The following is a 19,874-nucleotide window of genomic DNA, read 5'->3' as shown; positions in this document are numbered from 1 at the left end:
TGATGTATGTCAATAACTATGTTATCCTTCTCACAGATTTAGTGAGTCTGGGGTTCAGATAGGGCATGGTAATGATGGTTTGTCAGCTCTGTGAGGAGAAACCTTGAATATTTGGCAGCTGGAAGCACCTGGAGCTTTCTTCACTCTCTTGTGGGAGTGCCTAGGCTAGGATGACTTGAAGCTCTGCTCAGCTGGAGATCTTACCTGGAAAACTGGCATGTGGTCTCTCCATGTGACTTGGGGTTCCTCACAACATGGTGACTGGGCTTTCAAGAAGGAGTGTGGAGAGAGAGCAAGTGTTTCTTAAGAAACCAAGGCAGAAGCTGGAAGGTTTCTTCTGACCTAATTAGGAATCATATGGTGCCGCTTGGCTGTATTCTCAGTGACAAGCAAGTAGCTGAGACCAGCCTAGATTCAAGGGGTGGGGAAACAAACTCCACCTCTTGAGGGGGATTTGACAAGTCACACTGCATAAGAACATGCTGGATGGTGGCATTTTTGTTGCCATCTTTGGAAAGCACAGTTATTAATTTCGCTGAGTCGTGTCCGACTCTTGCGACCCCATGGACTGTAGCCCGCCCGGCTCCTCTCTCCATGGGATTCTCCAGGCAAGAATACTGGAGTAGGTAGACATTCTTTTCTCCAGGGGATCTTCCTGACCCAGGTTTCCTGCATTACAGGCAGCTTCTTTTACTGTCTGAACCACCAGGGATGCCTGCTACTAAGGTAACCCAGAGAGTAGTCATAAACTGAAGAAAAAAATAGAAGGAGGTAGTTAGCACCGGGACTCTGGGGTCAGAACCATTTAACAGGAGCTAGACCTTCATGCTAAAGCTGTCTTCAGGGAGCCGAGACCATGGAGGAGGTATATTTGCTGCTAGAGAGGCAGAACAAGAGAGGGAGAAATACCCTGGTTTCTCTCTTCCTTCCACCCTCTGGTCTCCTGCCTGGGCCTCCCATTGGCTAGAATTACGTGGAGGGCAGGGTGCAAAGGCACCTGGGAAATGCAGTTCCCTTTGATACAGAGCCAAGCAAAGGAAGGACAGGCAGGATCTGAGAGCAAGCAGGCTAATAACTCTCATAGACCCTGAGCAAGTGACTGTCTCTTTGAGCTCAGAGTGTTATCTCAGCTCCAATCCTTTGGCCACCTGATGCAAAGAGCTGACTCACTGGAAAAGACCCTGATGCTGGGGAAGGTTGAAGGCAAAAGGAGAAAGGGGTGGCAGAGGATGAGACGGTTAGATAGCATCGCCAACTCAATGGACATGAACTTGAGCAAACTCTGGGAGATAGTGGAGGGCAGAGGAGCCTGGTTTACTGCAGTCCATGGGGGTCATAAAAGAGACATGACTTAGCGACTGACCAGCAACCAGGTATCTTAGTTAAAGAAAGCTCCTTTTCTTGCTCTTTGCCTGAGAATCAATGATAAGCAATGGTTTTCTTTCCAGTGGCAGGGTCCTCCTAAGCTTTAATGGCTCCGCTGCTTTTGGACTCTTGTTCACTCTTAGATCAAACCCAGATCTCGTTTCTTAGGACTCTCCTTGTCACATGCCCCCAGCTAATCTTTTTCCTTCAGATAACCCATCAGAGATCTGCCTCTGTGATTACTTCTTCAGCTTCCTCCAAGTTCCCTCTCATCGAGGAAGAACACCCACAGTGGTTTCATGCCTCCTTAAAGGATGGGGTTTCCAGAACTTCTCCCTGGGGGTGGCTGTCTTGTGCTTATTTGCTTCGGGGACCCAGAGTGACCCCCACTCTGAGTGGGGTCCCCCACTCAGATGTTTGCAGCATCTGAGCATCCCAAGAGATGTGGGGCTGTTGCCTTCAATCTTAGCTGTGATTGAGTGGGGGACCAGGGGAGAGTTGGAGAAAATGCTTCAAAAGACATCAGTCATTTGTACTTGGGACTTCCCTGGTGGTCCAATGGTTAAGGCTTCACCTTCCAATGCAGGGGGTGTGGGTTTGATCCCTGCTCGGGGAACTAAGATCCCACATGCCTCATGGCTGAGAAACCAAGACATAGAAGCAGTGTTGTAACAGATTCAGTAAAGACTTAAAAATGGCCCGTATCAAGAAAATCTTTTTAAAATGTTAAAAAAAATCATTTGTGCTTCCCTCACAGGGACTCTGGGAGATAACGGCAGGATGGTGGGATGCTCCCATGGCAACACTTGCCCCATTTCCCTCACATGGCCCCAGTTTTTGTAAATCAGCATCGGATACCACCCGTGGCTCACTCCCTCCCACTCCCCCTTTCTTACTCTGCTCCAGCCACTCTGGTCTCCAACCTCTTCCTTCAAAGCACCAGGCAGGGTCCAGTCTCAGGGTCTTTGCACTGGCTGTTCCCTCTGCCTGGAAGGGTTTTCTTCCGGACACCTAACCAGATTATTCCCTCCTTCGAGTCTTTTTTTTTTTTTACTTTAAAAAATTCTTATTATTTTTTGGCTGCTCTGGGTCTTTGTTGCTGTGCGCTGGCTTTCTCTAGTTGCAGCAAGCAGGGGCTGCTTTTCATTGTGGCGTGCGGGTTTCTCACTGCAGTGGCTTCTCTTGTTGCGGAGCACGGGCTCTAGGCACACAGGCTCAGTAGTTGTGGTTGCTCCGAGGCATGTGGGATTCTCCTGGACCAGGGATCAGACCCATGTTCCCTACATTGGCAAGTGTATTCTTAAACACTGGACCACCAGGGAAGTCCTCCTACAAGTCTTTATTCAAATGTCACTCTCTCAGTGAGCCTTCTCTGGCCCCTTCATTTAGAATGGCACCCCTTCCTGGCATGCCCCATCCCGTTATCCTACTTACTTTTCTCGCTTGATATTTACCACCTCCTAATAAGCTATATGAACTTCCCAGGTCGTGCACTGGTAAAGAATCCACCTGCCAGTGCAGGAGACACAAGAGATATGGGTTCTATCCCTGGGTTGGGAAGATCCCCTGGAGAAGGGAGTGGCAACCCACTCGAGTATTCTTGCCTGGAGAATCCCCATGGACAGAGGAGCCTGGTAGGCTACAGTCCATGGGGCTGCAAAGAGTAGGACATGACTGAGTGTGCATGTGCGTGCACACACACACACACAAGCTATATACACACTCATGTAACATATTTGTTGTCTGTCTCCTACCAGAATGTCAGCCTCATGCAGGCAGGGATGTAAATCTTTTTTTTTTTTTTCCCCTGGCATTTAAACCAGTGTTTGGAACGTAATAGTTGCTCAATAAATATTTCCTTAATCAGTGAATGAGTGGCTGAATGATCAGAGACCCCTTGCATGCTATTTCCTTTGCCTGGAACACTTTCCCCCCCACACACACTCTAAAATAATATTTAGAGTAAGTCCCCTACACACAAGCTCCATTCCCTGTAAGTCTAATTTTTTCAAAAGTCCAACAAAGTTAGACCAGGTACCCAAAACTGACACAATTTGTTATATAGTGCTGTACTGTAATAGGTTTATAATACTTTTTACACAAGCAGTGGGGCTTCCCAGGTGGCACAGTGATAAAGAATCTGCCTGCCAACGTGGGAGCCACAGGAGATGCGGATTCGATCCCTGAGTCAGGGAAGATACCCTGGAGAAAGGAGTGGTAATCCACTCCAATGTTCTTGCCTGGGAAATCCCATGGACAGAGGAGCCTGGTGGGCTACAGTCCAGGGGGTCTCAAAGAATCGGACAAGACTGAGCAGCTAAACAATGACCACTGCTCCGTGTCTGCCTCGCTACTAGACTGTAAGCTCTGTAGGGACAAGGTTCTGTCTGTCTTAGCCACCGCCCAGTCCCAGGATTTGGCATACAGTAGGCATTCAACACATGCTTGCTGAATGAAAGTGTGGCCCTGACTGTTGGGTAGGGGATAGAGTGTAGATTTCACTGGTATTTTTATTTCCATGGTGACGATGAGGAAACAGAGGTACCGGGGAGGTGCAGTGACCCATCCAAGGTCCTTCAGGTTGCAGTTGGCTTGGGTGAGAGTCAAATCCTGTTTGTCTGATCCCCTGTACTGGTAGTGAGATGTTGAGTGAGTGCTAGAGTGGGAGGGGAGGGGATGGAGAGAGAGGTGGGCTGGAGTAGGGAGGGTTTTGAATGCCAGGAAGAGGCGTTTATACTCAGCACCTCTGCTTGCAGGCTTCGAAAAGGATGCACAGCACGCCCACCCTCTCTGGTCTGCAGGAAGAAGTCTTGCGAGCTCAAGATTAAGGGGCTGCAAGGGCTGAATGCAGCGGGGCCTCCCTTTCTCGGTCTCCCCCGAGCAAGCCCTGGTAACAGGCATTTCCTGTTTCCGGTCGGCTCCCTGGGGTTGGGGTGGGGGTGGGGGAGCTGGTTTCTGCTTGTTTGTGGGCTCGACTCTGGCTTCTGACTCTCCTGCTCCATGTCCCCTACATCCCGTCGCCCCCATATCCAACACCCCAAGGGACCTCTATCGCTGCACACCAGTTCCCCGAAAAAGGGTGGTGAACTGGCGGACCTTTCCAGCTCTTTCTTTGTCCGGCGCAGGGCTGTGATGGTGGGGGACCTGCAAGCAAAGGGGAAGTGTCTGGGTGCTGATTTGCATATGGGCGAGATGCCAGCCCAGCTCTGAGGTTCTGGTGGAGGGAGGAGGGGAACTGAGGGGGTTGCCTCCCTTCCCCCAGCAGGGAGGAAATAAGTCTCCCAGGCCCCTTCTCCATTTATTCAAAGGGCCTCCTGTCCTTTGCTACCTTTGCCCACACTTCCGGCTACCAGGAAGTCCTTCTAGTGGTCTAACCTCAGTCACTCCTGCTGTCGGAGGGAACCCGGTTCTTCATCTAGCCCTACTCCAGCCCAGAGGGCTGATGAGTCATAACCCCTTTCCCCTTTTGAGATGTCACATGACTGGGTGGGGAGTGGGGAGGCTTAAGGCTCAGCTGATCTTCCTGAGGTCAGCAGAGAACTTCCTCCCTCAGGCCAGACGGGGCCATCTGTTCTGTTGTAGGTCCTGTCTGGACTCATCCCACAAAGGCTGCCAGGCTGCAGAGTGGTACATGTGGTTCCTGTCACATGCTGCTAAGTCGCTTCAGTCGTGTCCGACTCTGTGCGACCCCGTAGACGGCAGCCCACCAGGCTCCCCCGTCCCTGGGATTCTCCAGGCAAGAATACTGGAGTGGGTTGCCATTTCCTTCTCCAATGCATGAAAGTGAAAAGTGAAAGTGAAGTCGCTCAGTGTCCGACTCTTAGCGACCCCCTGGACTGCAGCCCACCAGGCCCCTCCGTCCATGGGATTTTCCAGGCAAGAGTACTGGAGTGGGGTGCCATTGCCTTCTGAGCCCCTCTAACTGCTCCGTGGTCTTTCCCAGCGTCAGGGTCTTTTCCAGTGAGTCGGCTCTTCGCATCAGGTGGCCAAAGGATTGGAGCTGAGATAACATACTGAGTTCAAGAAGGCAGTCACTTGTTCAGGCTCTATGAGGGTTATTAGCCTGCTTGCTCTCAGATCCTACCTGCACTTCTTTGCTTTGCTCTGTATCAAAGGGAACTACATTTCCCAAGTGCCTTTGCACCCTGGTTTCCAGGTAGTTCAGCCTGCAGTGTGGCACCATGAAACGCGAGGCAACCTGGTGTGGTTTGAAGAGGTTGGGAGAGGAGTGCCGCCTCTGGACCTGCAGAGCTGGTATCTGGTTCCCCACTTCTACCTGTGTGGGCTTGGGAAGGGGCTAGCTCCTTTCTGAGCTTCAGTTTTCCCACTGGTCAAATGGAGATCCATTCTTTCATCAACTTTTTTTTTGAGCACTGACTGTGTGCTGGGCATTGTACTAGCTGTTGAGGCCACAGCAGTGAACTAAATACACAGAGAATCCTGCCTTCGTGGTGCTGATGTCCACCACTAAGGACTTGAGTGGGGGAATACAGACAATACAGACAATCACAAAATAAATAAGTGAGGACTTCCCTGGTGGTCCAGTGGTTAAGAATCTGCTAAGTGGCTAAGAATCTGTCTGCCAATGCAGGGGACACAAGTTTGATCCCAGGTCCAGGAAGATCCCACATGCTGCAGTGCAACTAAGCCTGAAAGTTGCAACTACTGAAGCCCTTGAGCCCTAGAGCCTGTGCTGCACAACAAGAGAAGCTACTGCGATGGGAAGCCTGCACACTGCAACTGGAGCCTAGCCCTCACTTGCCACAACTAGAGAAAGCCCACGAGCAGCAACAGAGACCCAGTGCAGCCAAAAATAAATAAATACAATTTTTAAAAAATTGCAAAAGTGAAATACATGTATGTTACAATTTTATTTTATTTTTTGGCCGTGCTTCTCGGCTTGTGGGGTCTTAGTTCCCCAACTAGGGATCGAATCGGGACTCAGGGCAGTGAAAGCGCCAAGTCCTAACCATTGGACCACCAGGGAATTCCCTACAAGTTTAAATCGAGTGGTTGGGAAGGTCACCGTGAGAAATGACATTTCATCAGAGGTCCGAAAGCGACAAGGAAGGGAGGCATCAAATTAATTGAGGGGATGAACAGTCTTCTAGGAAGAGAGAAACCCCGTGCAAAAGTCCTAGGGCTGAATCTTGCCTGACTGTTCTAGGAATAGTGAGGAGGGCCAAGTGGGTGAGGGGAGGATGGGGAGGAGCTGAGTGGAGGGAGGTGATGGCGGAAGGTTGCCCAGGTGAGCTGCAGAGAAGACTTGGGTTTGCATCCAGGTGTATTGTCTTGGAGGGTTCTGACCATCTTACTCAGGTTGTTCTAGGTGCGTGTGTGCTAAGTTGCTTCAGTTGTGTCCAACTCTTTGTGACCCTCTGGACTGTAGCCCGCCAGGCTCCTCTGTCCATGGGGATTCTCCAGGCAAGAATACTGGAGTGGGTTGCCATGCCCCCCTCCAGGGGATCTTCCTGACTCAGGGATCGAACCTGCATCTCTTACATCTCCTGCATTGGCAGGCAGGTCCTTTACCACTAGTACCATCTGGAAACCCCTTCTAGATGGTAGGAGCTGAAAAATATTTGTTGATGATCACAAGGGGCATTAAGGCAGAGGGAAAATAGGAACAAGGTGTAAAACATAAAATACGTAACATTTAGGAGTGGGGAGGGACATCATACTAAGAGATCCCAGGGTAGGGGAATGAGGGTGAGGACTCCACTTGGGTGAAGAAATTGAGGGAGGCTTCCTGGAAGAAGAGATATTGGAGATGAGCCTTGAAGGATGAGCAGAAGTCCACTAAGCAGATGTGAGAGGAGCTCTTAGCTCAGGTTCCAGCTGTTGGTTTATTGCCATGTGAGTAATTAGTGGAACAATTACAAGAAGAGTTAGAGTGGGCAGTCATGGGGCCTCTGAGAATCATTCAGACCACAGCTGGCTCTGGCTCTTAAGGCTATTGTATTGAGATAACACTAGCTGCTGTAACAAATAAGCCTTTTCAGTGACTTAATTCAATAGAAATTTATTTCCTGTTCACCTAGTAGTCCAATGTTCCTCCTGGTATCAGGAGGGAGGTTTTTTCTGATGGCGTGATTCAGAGACTATTTTCATTTGTGGCTTTGCTGTCCCTCAAAGTCTCAGCATCATTTCTGTCTGTAGACAACGGGAGAAAAGAAAGTATGCAGAATGCAATTCCACTTCTTAAATACATTGCCCTGAAAATGATGCATATAGTGAATACTCACATTCCATTGGCTGGAACTAGTCATATGGCCACACCCACTTGCAGGAGGGGATAGAAATGTAGCCTTTGGCTGGGCAGTCAACTTTCCAGCAGCAATTCCATATTATAGAAGAGAAAGCATGAATTCTCGTGGACTTCCAGTGGTCTCTGCACAAGTAGGCAGCAGGAATAGAACTAAAACCTGGGAGGTGCTATGAGATACCCAGCTTGCTTTGTGACCTTGAATAAGTTCTTCCTCTCTGGATTTTTTTCCTCTTTCTGGGTGATGAACATTGGAGACTAGTGGATACCTGAGGTCTTTTCCAGTTCTGAGAATTGATGGGTCGGTGAATGCTCTTGGGCTTTCCAGCTGGAGCTAAGAAGATGATGGTGAATACAATCATAGTGATGATGATGGTGGTGATGATGATGGCAGTGGTAGTGATTGTGGTGATGCTGGTGATTGTGGTGGTGGTGACAGTGGTGATTATGATGGTGATATTGCTGCTGCTGATGGTGATGATGAAGATGAATATGATGATGGTGGTAGTAATAGTGATTATGATGGGGATATTGATCATGATGATGAAGATGATGATGATGATGTTGATGCTGATAGTGATGATGAAGTTGATGGTGGTGGTAGTAGTAGTGATTATGATGGGGACATTGATCATGATGACTATGTTGATGTGATGATGGTGATGATGATGATGGCAATGATGATGATGGTGGTGGTAGTATTGATTAAGATGGTGACATTGATCATGAAGATGAAGATGTTAATGGTGATGATGGTGATAGTGATGGTAATGATGATGATGGTGGTAGTGGTAATTATAATGGTGACACTGGTCATGATGATGAAGATGTTGATGGTGGTAATAGAAGTGATTATGATGGGGACATTGATCATGATGATGAAGATGTTGATGGTGATGATGTTGATGCTGATGGTGATGATGAAGATGATGGTGGTGGTAATAGTAGTGATTATGATGGAGACATTGATCATGAAGATGAAGATGTTAATGATGATGATGGTGATGGTAATGATGATGATGGTGGTAATGGTGATTATAATGGTGACGTTGGTCACGATGATGAAGATGGTGATGATATTGATGGTGATGATTATAAAGATGATTATGGTGGTGGTAATCATAATACTGATGATGTGATAATCATGATGGTGATAACAACGGTGATAGTAAGGATGATAATGATTATTTCCAGATATTGAGGTCTCATACCATGCTGAACCCTTTACATGGATTATTCTATTGAATTACAACAACATGCCACAGTGGGCATTATGATGGCCCATTTTATAGGTGAGGAAACAAGTTCAGAGAGGGGAGGTGATTTTCCCAAAGACACACAGCAAATAGGAGAATCTTCTCTTATCCTTCTTTTGGCCACACCTCGAGTTGTGTGAGATCTTAGTTCTCCAACCAGGAATTGAGCCTGGGCCCTTAGCAGTGAGAACACAGAGTCCTAATCACTGGACTGCCACAGAATTTCCTTCTTGTATCCTTTTGGATTAAGGGCACTGTGGGAGTTTATTCTCCATACTGTTCCCTACCTTACCATCCCAGGATCTCTGTCCTGGCTCCAGGGATTAAAGATTGTAAGTTTTAAAGAGAGCCCTGGAGTTCAGTGATGGTCACACAAAAGATGTTCAATGAAAAGTCATTCTGGGATTTTAATAGTATTTGCCTCGAATCTATAGCTCAGTTTTGGTGAAGGCTGAAAATTTTAAAATATTGAGTTTTTCTAGATAAGAATTAGTACATATTTCACTCTAGTTATTTAGATGTTCCTTAACACCTTTCCATAAAATTTTATAATTTACTTCATAAAGGATTTGTACTTCTTTTGTTAGGTGTGTTAGATATTAACCAACTTTGTTGTTTGTTTTACATTTTGTTGTTGTTTAGTTACAAAGTTGTGTCTGATTCTTTTGCGACCCTATGAACTCTAGCCCATCAGGCTCCTCTGTCCGTTTATTTCCCAGGCAAGAATACTGGAGAATATATTACCTACTCCAGGGGATATTCCTGACCCAGGGATTAAACCCATGTCCCTGAACTGGCAGGCGGTGAGCCTTTACATTTTTTAGGTGATGGGAGATGCTATCCTTTTAAAATCGAATCCAGTTTTCATACAGGGAAACGCTCGGTTCTTCAACTTATTGTTCAATCAGTTCTAGCAAACATGTACCCTTGTGCAACCCACACCCTTATCAAGACACGGAACTTTTCCATCACTTGCAGCCTTTCTGAGTCAATCTCTTCTACCCTCCCTACCCCAGAAGCAACCACTGATTTGATTTCTATCACCATAGTTTAGTTTGGCTTATTCGAATATTTCACAAATGTTATCTTAAAAAAAAAACGTATTTTCTGATTGATTGTTGTTGACGTGCTGATATGTGATGCACTAAGTTGGGTTTGTATTCAGTGACATTGCTATTTTATTGATTCCAGTTATTTATGTGTGTGTTCTTTGGGGCTTTCTATGTTGACAATCATATCATCTGCAAAACTAAGCATTAATGTCTGTCTTTTCTAATTTCCTTTTCTTTCTTTGTCTTGTCTTACAACGCAGGCTAAGATCTTTCATGCAATATGAATAAGAATGAACAGTGGGCACTCTTGCCTTAGTTCTGATGTCAAAGAAAATTTCTGCAGCATTTCGCTCTTAAGTGTAATGTTTTGCTTTTTACCTAAGACAAAGGTTTAAATTTTTAAAAAAGTATTTGTTTATGTGGCAGCACTGGATCTTAGTTGTGACACACAGGATCTTTAGTTGTGGCATGTGGGATCTAGTTCCCTGACCAGGGATCGAACTCCAGCCCTCTGCATTGGGAGTGCAGAGTTCTAACCACTGGACTGCCAAGGAAGTCCTTCAGCTAAAATTTTATAACACTATTTACATCATATTTGTTTTACACTGACTTCTGTTTATAGCATTTGATCCTGGTTTTCTTTGAGAGTAGGATGTTCTCGCCTTAAATACATTCATTTATGTTAAAGTTCATGTTCCACATAGAATGGCTTAAGTAGGCTGTGGATGTGGAAATAATTCAGAAGAAGATACAATCTGAAGATGAAAGTGTGAGATACAAAGATACAGAGAACACTGTGTATTGAATTGATTCATAAATGCAGCTAAGTTTGTACTCCAGCTGTGTCTGTCCCTGCCTGAGTTTTCTTATCTACAAAATGAGTATAATAATTATAATTATTTTGTAATTATTGCAAGGATTCCATGGTATCTCTCATATAAATATGATTATATATATTTAAAAATTTTAAATAAATTCCCCTTTTCACTATTTTAATCATTTCTGATCTGACTTAAATGTGACCACATGCATGCAAGCCAAAATATTCACAAATATTGAGGTGGAATAGCCTCCAAAAATCTATAATTTTTAGGTACATAAGAATTAATGACACTGAAATTATAATCAGGGTCTTACACTGACATTTTAGAGCCCATAGATGTTGTGTGACTCATTTTTACCTTTTTCAAATGCAGAGAAAAATTGAGAGTTACTTCAAAAGAACCAAAGATTCAGTATCGGGGATTCGATTAATATAACTCACTATTCTAATAGAATCAAGAACAAAATACACTTGCTTGTCTAGTACAGGTGTTTGAAATCACTTAATTAAAGTCAACATCCATTCCTGATTCAATGAAATAAGCAAATACAAAGACTTTCCAAGAAGCTAGGAATACAAATAAACTTATTTAAATGGATAAAAATGTTTCTATAAATTAGAAGTTTGGGATTAACATATATACTCTGCTATATATAAAATAAATGACCAACAAGGACCTGCTATATAGCACAGGGAACCATATTCATTATCTTATAACAACTTATTTTTTATTAATTTTTTTTGGGGGGGCTGCACTGGGTCTTCATTGTTGTGCTGGCTTTCTCTAGGTGCATCCCATGGGGACTACTGTAGTTGTGATATGTGGGCTTTGCATTACAGTGGCTTCTCTTGTCACAGAGCACAGGCTCTAGGCTCATGGACTTCAGCAGTTGCAGCATGTGGGCTCAATAGTTTTGGTGCAGGGGCTTTGTTGCTCCACAGCATGTGTGATCTTCCCTGATCAGGGATTGAACCCGTGCCGCCTACATAGGCAGGCAGATTCTTCACCACTGGACCACCAGAGAAGACCTTGCAAAAACTTATAATGGAAAATAATCTGAAAAAGAATTATCTATCTATATCTGAATGACTTTGTTTTACACCTGAAACTAAGACAACATTGTAAATCAACCAACACTTCAATTTAAAAAAAAAGAAAAAGAAAAACATAATTTCTGTTAGGAACCAACAGCGAACATTATAATTAATGGGGACACACACAGTAGCAGCATTCCTGTTTAATTTTTAAATTCATTTTGATGAGCTGACCTCTCTACACAGAGTAAAACTTACAGAAGCAGAGAAGAACCATGAGTACAAGGAGCTGGGGGTAGGGGTGGGGAAATCAATGGGCAGATATTGGTTAAAGGCTATTAAGTTGAAGTTAACATAGGATGAGTCAGTCTGGAGCTCTAGGGTACTGTTTGACTGTACTTGGTGACACTATATTGAACACCATAAATATGCTATAAGAGTAGATTTCAAATGCATTCATTACACACAAAAACATGTTGACTGCGAGAAGTGATAATTAGCTTGACTGTAGTAATGCTTTCACTATGAATAAGTATATCAAACCATCCTGTTGCTTACCTTATATATATATATATATATTTATTTGAAGATACATAAATTTAGAACAATATATAGAAAGTTCTGAGAATGGAACACATGGCAGGTGCTCATGGTGACTTCCACTGCATGCAAAGCAATGAAGTTATAGTCAAGAAAATCGACTCCAGATTCACCCCATCTTGGAATTAAATTTCAGCTCTTCCATGGACTTACTTTTGTTTGTTTGTTTTTATTTGGATTTTAAAAAATTGAAGTATAGTTGATTTGTGCGTGCTAAGTCACTTAGGTCATATCTTTGTGACCCTATGGACTGTAGCCCGCCAGGCTTCTCTGTCCATGGGGATTCTCCAGGCAAGAATTTTACGGTGTTGTTAGTTTCAAGTACATAGCAAATATGATAGTTATATATATATGTATGTGCTGTGCTTAGTTGCTCAGTTGTGTCTGACTCTTTGCGAACCCATGAACTGTAACCTGCTGTCCATGGGGATTCTTCAGGCAAGAATATGGAAGTGGGTTGCCATATATTCTTTTTTAGATTTTTTTCCATTATTTCAAGTTTTCCATTGTAAGTTATTGAGTATAGTTGCCTGTGCTATTCAGTAGGTCCCTGTTGTTTATTTATTTTATAGTCAAGAGTGTGTATCTGTAAATCCCCATCTCCTAATTTATCACCCTCTCGGCCTTTCCCCTTTGATAACCAGAAGTGTGTTTTCTATGCCACATGCTTACTCTTTTTCCTTTTTTAACTTCTCATTTTATATTGAAGTATAGTTGATTAACAATGTTGTGTTAATTTCAGGTGTATAGTCAGGTGATTCAGTGATACATATTCCTGTATCTGTTCTTTTTCAAATTCTTGTCCCATTTAAGTTGTTACACAATATTGAGCAGAGTTCCCTGTGCATAGAATTTTTTTTTTTGGCCACACCTCTGCAACTTGTGGGATCTTAATTCTCCAACCAGGGATCAAACCTGTGCCCCCTGCACTGGAAGCACAGAGTCTTAACCACTAGACCACCAGGGAATTCCCAGCCACAGAGTCACTCTTGCTGTTAATAATCTTGGGCAACTTTCCTTCCCTCTTTGAGCCTGCTTCCTTTTAGGTAAAATGGGCATTAAAACCCCACAGGGTTACCAAGAGACTGGAACAAGTCTGAGTGCCCAACCACATAGAGTAGGCATCCCCAAATACAAATATTGTAGAATCACAGAGTTGTTGCTGTTGTTGTTTAGTTGCTAAGTCATGTCTGACTCTTTTGTGATCCCATAGACTGTAGCCCCCCAGACTCCTCTGTCCATAGGATTTTCCCAGGCAAGACTGCTGGAGTGGGTTGCCATTTCCTTCTGCAAGGGATCTTCCTGACCTAAGTATTGAACCTGTGTCTCCTGCATTGCAGGTGGATGCTTTACCACTGAGCCACTAGGGAAGCCCATTATCAGTTCAGTTCAGTTCAGTTCATTTCAGTCGCTCAGTCGTGTCCAACTATTTGCGACCCCATGAATCGCAGCATGCCAGGCCTCCCTGTCCATCACCAACGCCTGGAGTTTACCCAAACTCATGTCCATTGAGTCGGTGATGCCATCCAACCATTTCATACTCTGTCGTCCCCTTCTCCTCCTGCCCCCAATCCTTCCCAGCATCAGGGTCTTTTCCAATGAGTCAACTCTTCGCATCAAGTGGCCAAAGTATTGGAGTTTCAGCTTCAACATTAGTCCTTCCAATCAACACCCAGGACTGATCTCCTTTAGGATGGACTGGTTGGATCTTCTTGCAGTCCAAGGGACTCTCAAGAGTCTTCTCCAACACCACAGTTCAAAAGCATCAATTCTTCGGGGCTCAGCGTTCTTCACCATCCAACTCTCACATCCATACATGACCACTGGAAAAACCATAGCCTTGACTAGATGGACCTTTGTTGGCAGAGTAATGTCTCTGCTTTTAAATATGCTACCTAGGTTGGTCATAACCTTCCTTCCAAGGAGTAAGCATCTTTTAATTTCATGGCTACAATCACCATCAGCAGTGATTTTGGAGCCCAGAAAAAGTCTGATATTCTTTGCACTGTTTCCCCATCTATTTGCCATGAAGTGATGGGACCAGATGCCATGATCTTAGTTTTCTGAACGTTGAGCTTTAAGCCAACTTTTTCACTCTCCTCTTTCACTTTCATCAAGAGGCTCTTTAGTTCCTCTTCGCTTTCTGCCATAAGGGTGGTGTCATCCGCATATCTGAGGTTATTGATATTTCTCCCGGCAATCTTGATTCCAGCTTGTGTTTCTTCCAGCCCAGTGTTTCTCATGATGTACTCTGCATAGAAGTTAAATAAGCAGGGTGACAATATACAGCCTTGATGTACTCCTTTTCCTATTTGGAACCAGTCTGTTGTTCCATGTCCAGTTCTAATTGTTGCTTCCTGACCTGCATACAGGTTTCTCAAGAGACAGGTCAGATGGTCTGGTATTCCCATCTCTTTCAGAATTTTCCACAGTTTATTGTGATCCACACAGTCAAAGGCTTTGGCATAGTCAGTAAAGAAGAAATAGATGTTTTTCTGGAACTCTTGCTTTTTTGATGATCCAGCGGATATTGGCAATTTGATCTCTGGTTCCTCTGCCTTTTCTAAAACCAGCTTGAACATCTGGAAGTTCACGGTTCACGTATTGTTGAAGCCTGGCTTGGAGAATTTTGAGGACTGCTTTACCAGCGTGTGAGATGAGTGCAATTGTGTGGTAGTTTGAGCATTCTTTGGCATTGCCTTTCTTTGGGATTGGAATGAAAACTGACCTTTTCCAGTCCTGTGGCCACTGCTGAGTTTTCCAGATTTCCTGGCATATTGAGTGCAGTATTTTCACAGCATCATCTTTCAGGATTTGAAATAGCTCAACTGGAATTCCATCACCTCCACTAGCTTTGTTCGTAGTGATGCTTTCTAAGGCCCACTTGACTTCACGTTCCAGGATGTCTGGCTCTAGGTGAGTGATCACACCATCGTGATTATCTGGGTCGTGAAGATCTTTTTTGTACAGTTCTTCTGTGCATTCTTGCCACCTCTTCTTAATATCTTCTGCTTCTGTTAGGTCCATACCATTTCTGTCCTTTATTGAGCCCATCTTTGCACGAAATGTTCCCTTGGTATCTCTAATTTTCTTGAAGAGATCTCTAGTCTTTCCTATTCTGTTGTTTTCCTCTATTTCTTTGCATTGATCGCTGAGGAAGGCTTTCTTATCTCTCCTTGCTATTCTTTGGAACTCTGCATTCAGATGGGAATATCTTTCCTTTTCTCCTTTGCTTTTGGCTTCTCTTCTTTTCCCAGCTATTTGTAAGGCCTCCTCAGACAGCCATTTTGCTTTTTTGCATTTCTTTTCCATGGGGATGGGCTTGATCCCTGTCTCCTGTACAATGTCACGAACCTCTGTCCATAGTACATCAGGCACTCTATCTATAAAATATTAAATATAATTTCCTGTGCTATACAGTAGCAGGGATATTTCATATAAGTGGAATATCAGGGATATTTCATATAAATGTTATCAGGGATGTTTCATATAAATGGAACCACAAAATATGTGACCTTCTGTCTGGCAGCTTTTACAGAACATGTTTTTGATTATTTGTAGCATGCATCAGTCCTTCACCCCTTTTTGTGTCTGAGTTGTATTCTATTGCTTAGCTATGCCTCATTTTGTGTACCCAGTATCAATTGATGGAGATAGATAAATAAAAGCATAGAGACAGAAAGCACACTAGTGATTGCCAGGGAGAAGGGAAGGGAGAGAGGAATGCAAAGTGTGTGCTTTGTGGGTGCAGGATTTCCTTTTGGGTGACAGATTGTCTTGGAACTAGGTGGAGTGATGATGGCACAATACTGTGAATGCATTAAATGCCACTGAGGTGGACATTTTAAAATGGTTAATGGTTATAATGGGCTACCATGGTGGCTCAGCGGTAAGGAATCCACCTGCAATGCAGGAGATACAGGTTTGATCCCTGGGTTGGGAAGACCCCCTGAAGAAGAAAATGGCCAGCCACTCCAGTATTCTTGTCTGGGAAATTCCATGGACAGAGGAGCCTGGAGGGCTACAGTCCTTGGCGTTGCAAAGAGTTTCACATGACTTAGCAACTAAACCACCACCACTCAATGGTTATAAAATAGATAACTAATAAGAACCTACTGTATAGCACAGGGAACTCTGCTCAGTACTCTGTAATGGCAGAGATAGCCAAAACATTGTAAAGCATCTATCCTCCAATAAAAAAAAAATAGGGTATCCCTGTGTCAGTTATTTTGTATACAACCTGAAGATCAATTGTACAATAGTATTAGACAACCTTAAATCTTGCATCTACTATTTTTGAAAATAAAAATATTTTTACATTGCTCTAAAAAAAGACTCTGTAATGACCTAAATGGGAAAAGAATCTAAAAAAGAGTGGATATATGTATATGTAAAACGGAAAAACTTTGTTGGAGAGCAGAAACTAACACAACATTGTAAATCAAATATGTCCCAATAAAAATTAATTAAAAAATGAATAAAGTGGTTAATGGTTAAACTTTTTATTGTGGTAAACTATACATATTTATCATTATATATAAATAAAATAAGTATATTTTATAAATATAAATAAAATTTTATATGAAAATATACAAATTATATATATATAAAATAAAACAGTAACACTTGCCATTTTAACCACTTGTAAGTATACAATTCAGTGGCATTTAATACATTCATCATGTTGTGTCACCATCACCACTATATCCAAAACTTTTTCATCATCCCCAATAGAAACTCTGTGCCCATTAAACACAGACTCCCCATCCCCTCCCCCAGCCTCTGGTACGCCCCCATCCTAATTTCTGTCTCTATGGATGTGCCTTTTCTAGGGACCTTGTATAGGTGGTATCATACAACTTTCATCTTTCTGTGTTTGGCTTATTTCACTTAGCATAATGTTTTCAAGGTTTATCTGTGATGCAGCATAAATCAAAATTTCATTACTTTTCAATGGCTGCGTAACATTCCATTGTTTATATACATCAGATGGTTATCTGTTAATGGTTAACTTTGTATCTTATGAGTTTTACCTCCGTAAAAAAAATGCAGGGGTAGATCTGGCTTCAGGTACAGCTTGATCTTTCCTGAGAGGGGGCTGTGCCTTCTTTTTCCTCTTCTGTGCCAGACCTCAAGCCCAATGGCCAGGAGTCAACTTCTCCCCTGTCCCATTTTGTTTCCTCCAACCTCGTTTCACTTTCCACAGTTCCTCTGCCTTAAGAATATCCGCACCTTCCTGTCTACCTGCTACGAGAAGTTTGGCCTCAAGCGGAGTGAACTCTTTGAGGCCTTCGACCTCTTCGATGTGCAGGATTTTGGCAAGGTAAGATGGGACTGAGCTGCCTGTGAGCTGGACACCTAGAGCCCAAAGACTGGATTTCATTCATTTCCATGAATGTCTACACTGGACAAACCAAGGGTTGTCAGGGTTGCTGGGCTAGAACAAGTTGTACCCCAGGTGCAAAGAGCCTTGCTTGGAACACGTGGAACCCAGTTTGAGTCCCTGTCCCATCACTTGCTGTGTGACCTCAGATATGTGGCCGTGCGTCTCTGAGCCCTAGGTCCTTTGTAACTTGGAAATAAGATCATCCCATTCTGTCTGAGTGGTTGACGATTGACTAGAACAAAGAGTTCAAGTGGTGGATGCTCAGTTAAGGGAACGTGGACATGCTGACGTGGGGACATGGGAAGGTGGGAAAATTCTGAATTGGTCTCCCAGGGACATGAAGTCTAACCTCAAGGTCAAGTGCTTGGAGGCTGTGTTCTGGCACGTGGGTGGGCAAGGGGCTTGCTGAGCAGCCTTGGCCCTCATCACAGGTCATCTACACCCTGTCTGCTCTGTCCTGGACCCCGATTGCCCAGAACAAGGGGATCATGTGAGTAACTACATGAGCCGACAGCTCTGGACCCCGTTGGCCCTAATCTTCCTCCTTGAAGCCCCCTGCCCACCTGGGCCCCCTGGGTCTCTGCTCACACCATCTCGGCTCCCCCAGGCCCTTCCCCACTGAGGAGAGTGTGGGTGATGAAGACATTTACAGTGGACTGTCCGACCAGATCGAGTGAGTGTCTGAGACCATGATCCTGCCCTGATGGTCTGAGGAGACAAGGCCCCGCCATGGGGGGTGGGGGTCTGAGGGGATATGGCCTCTCCCTGGGGTGTCGGAGGGCCCCTGGTCTGGGGCTTCCCTGGCTCCGCCTGACTCCGCGTCCTGCAGCGACACAGTGGAGGAGGATGAGGACCTGTACGACTGCGTGGAGAACGAGGAGGCGGAGGGTGACGAGGTCTACGAGGACCTCATGCGCTCGGAGCCGGTACCCATGCCGGTGTGTGGGGGACACAGGATCGGGTTGGGCAGTCTCATGGGTGGGGCGTGTCCCTGAACACCCCAACATCAGCCTCTCCTCCCCGCTCTCAGCCCAAGATGACAGAGTATGACAAGCGGTGCTGTTGTCTGCGGGAGATCCAGCAGACGGAGGAGAAGTACACGGACACGCTGGGCTCCATCCAACAGGTGTGATGCTCCGACCTGGCCCTTGCCAGGCGCATGCGCAGAGTGGAGAGGCATCATCCACCACACACGGGCTTGGGGATCTTTCCTGTCCTCACTGCTCCATATTTCTTCGTGTCTCATAGTCTCTGGTCCCCTCGGTGTTGCTCCCTACTTCTTCCTCTGTTGGAATTTCTCTCCTTCTGTGTCTCTTTATCCCTGTCTCCCTCTTCTCCTGTATCCTCATTTGTCCATCTATCTCTATTACTGCCTCTCACTTTCTGCTTCCTCTTTTTCCTTTGGCCATCTTCCGCTTTTTTTTTCTTTTTGCTGCACTATGTGGCATGTGAGATCTCAGTTCCCTGAATCAGGGATCTAACCCATGCCCCCTGCAGTGGAAGCATGGAGTCTTAAGCACTGGACCACCAGGGAAGTCCCTGGCTATCTCTTTTTTTAACCATTTTATTGAGATTTAATCAAAATGCCATACAATTCAGACATTGAACATCTACAATTTAATATTTTCTGGTATATTCACAAGGGTTTGCCACCATCACCACTGTTTATTTAAAAAAAATTTATTGGAGTATAGTTGATTTACAGTGTTGTATGGGTGCTCAGTCATGTCCAACTCTTTGTGACTGCACTGACTGCAGCCTGCTAGGCTCCTCTGTCCATAGGATTCTCCACACCAGAATACTGGAGTGGGTTGCCATGCCCTCCTCCAGGGGATCTTCCTGCCCCAAGGATTGAACCTGTGTCTCCTGCGTTGGCAGGCGGGTTCTTTGCTACTAGCACCACCTGGGAACCCTACAAAGTTGTGTACCACTGTTTAATTTTAGAACATTTTCTTTCTTTTTCTGTTGTTTTGGCCTTGCAGCTTGTGAGATTTTAGTTCCTGGGCCAGGAACCGAACCCAGGCTCTCAGCAGTGAGAGCACAGAGTCCTAACCACTGGACAAAGAGGAAATTCCCAATTTTAGAACATTTT

At 44.6% G+C, this 19,874-nt stretch overlaps 1 protein-coding gene across 3 annotated transcripts in view; it reads left to right on the top strand.

The window, feature by feature from the left end:
• Positions 1-19,874, top strand: part of VAV1 (vav guanine nucleotide exchange factor 1) — a 65,482-nt gene that overhangs the window by 14,133 nt on the left and 31,475 nt on the right. For 2 of the 3 annotated variants that reach the window (XM_081499316.1, XM_081499315.1), the window contains exons 2-6: positions 17,603-17,719; positions 18,214-18,272; positions 18,390-18,455; positions 18,612-18,720; positions 18,813-18,908. In XM_081499316.1, the coding sequence (XP_081355442.1) occupies positions 17,603-17,719; positions 18,214-18,272; positions 18,390-18,455; positions 18,612-18,720; positions 18,813-18,908 (447 nt within the window). The remainder of the gene's footprint in view (positions 1-17,602; positions 17,720-18,213; positions 18,273-18,389; positions 18,456-18,611; positions 18,721-18,812; positions 18,909-19,874) is intronic. The other variant, XM_081499317.1, reaches the window with a different exon arrangement.

Source organism: Giraffa tippelskirchi, chromosome 6 (assembly GCF_054371585.1).
Source record: "Giraffa tippelskirchi isolate mGirTip1 chromosome 6, T2T-mGirTip1v1.2.pri, whole genome shotgun sequence".
Lineage (NCBI taxonomy): Eukaryota > Metazoa > Chordata > Mammalia > Artiodactyla > Giraffidae > Giraffa > Giraffa tippelskirchi.
This window is presented reverse-complemented; position numbering and strand designations above follow the sequence as displayed.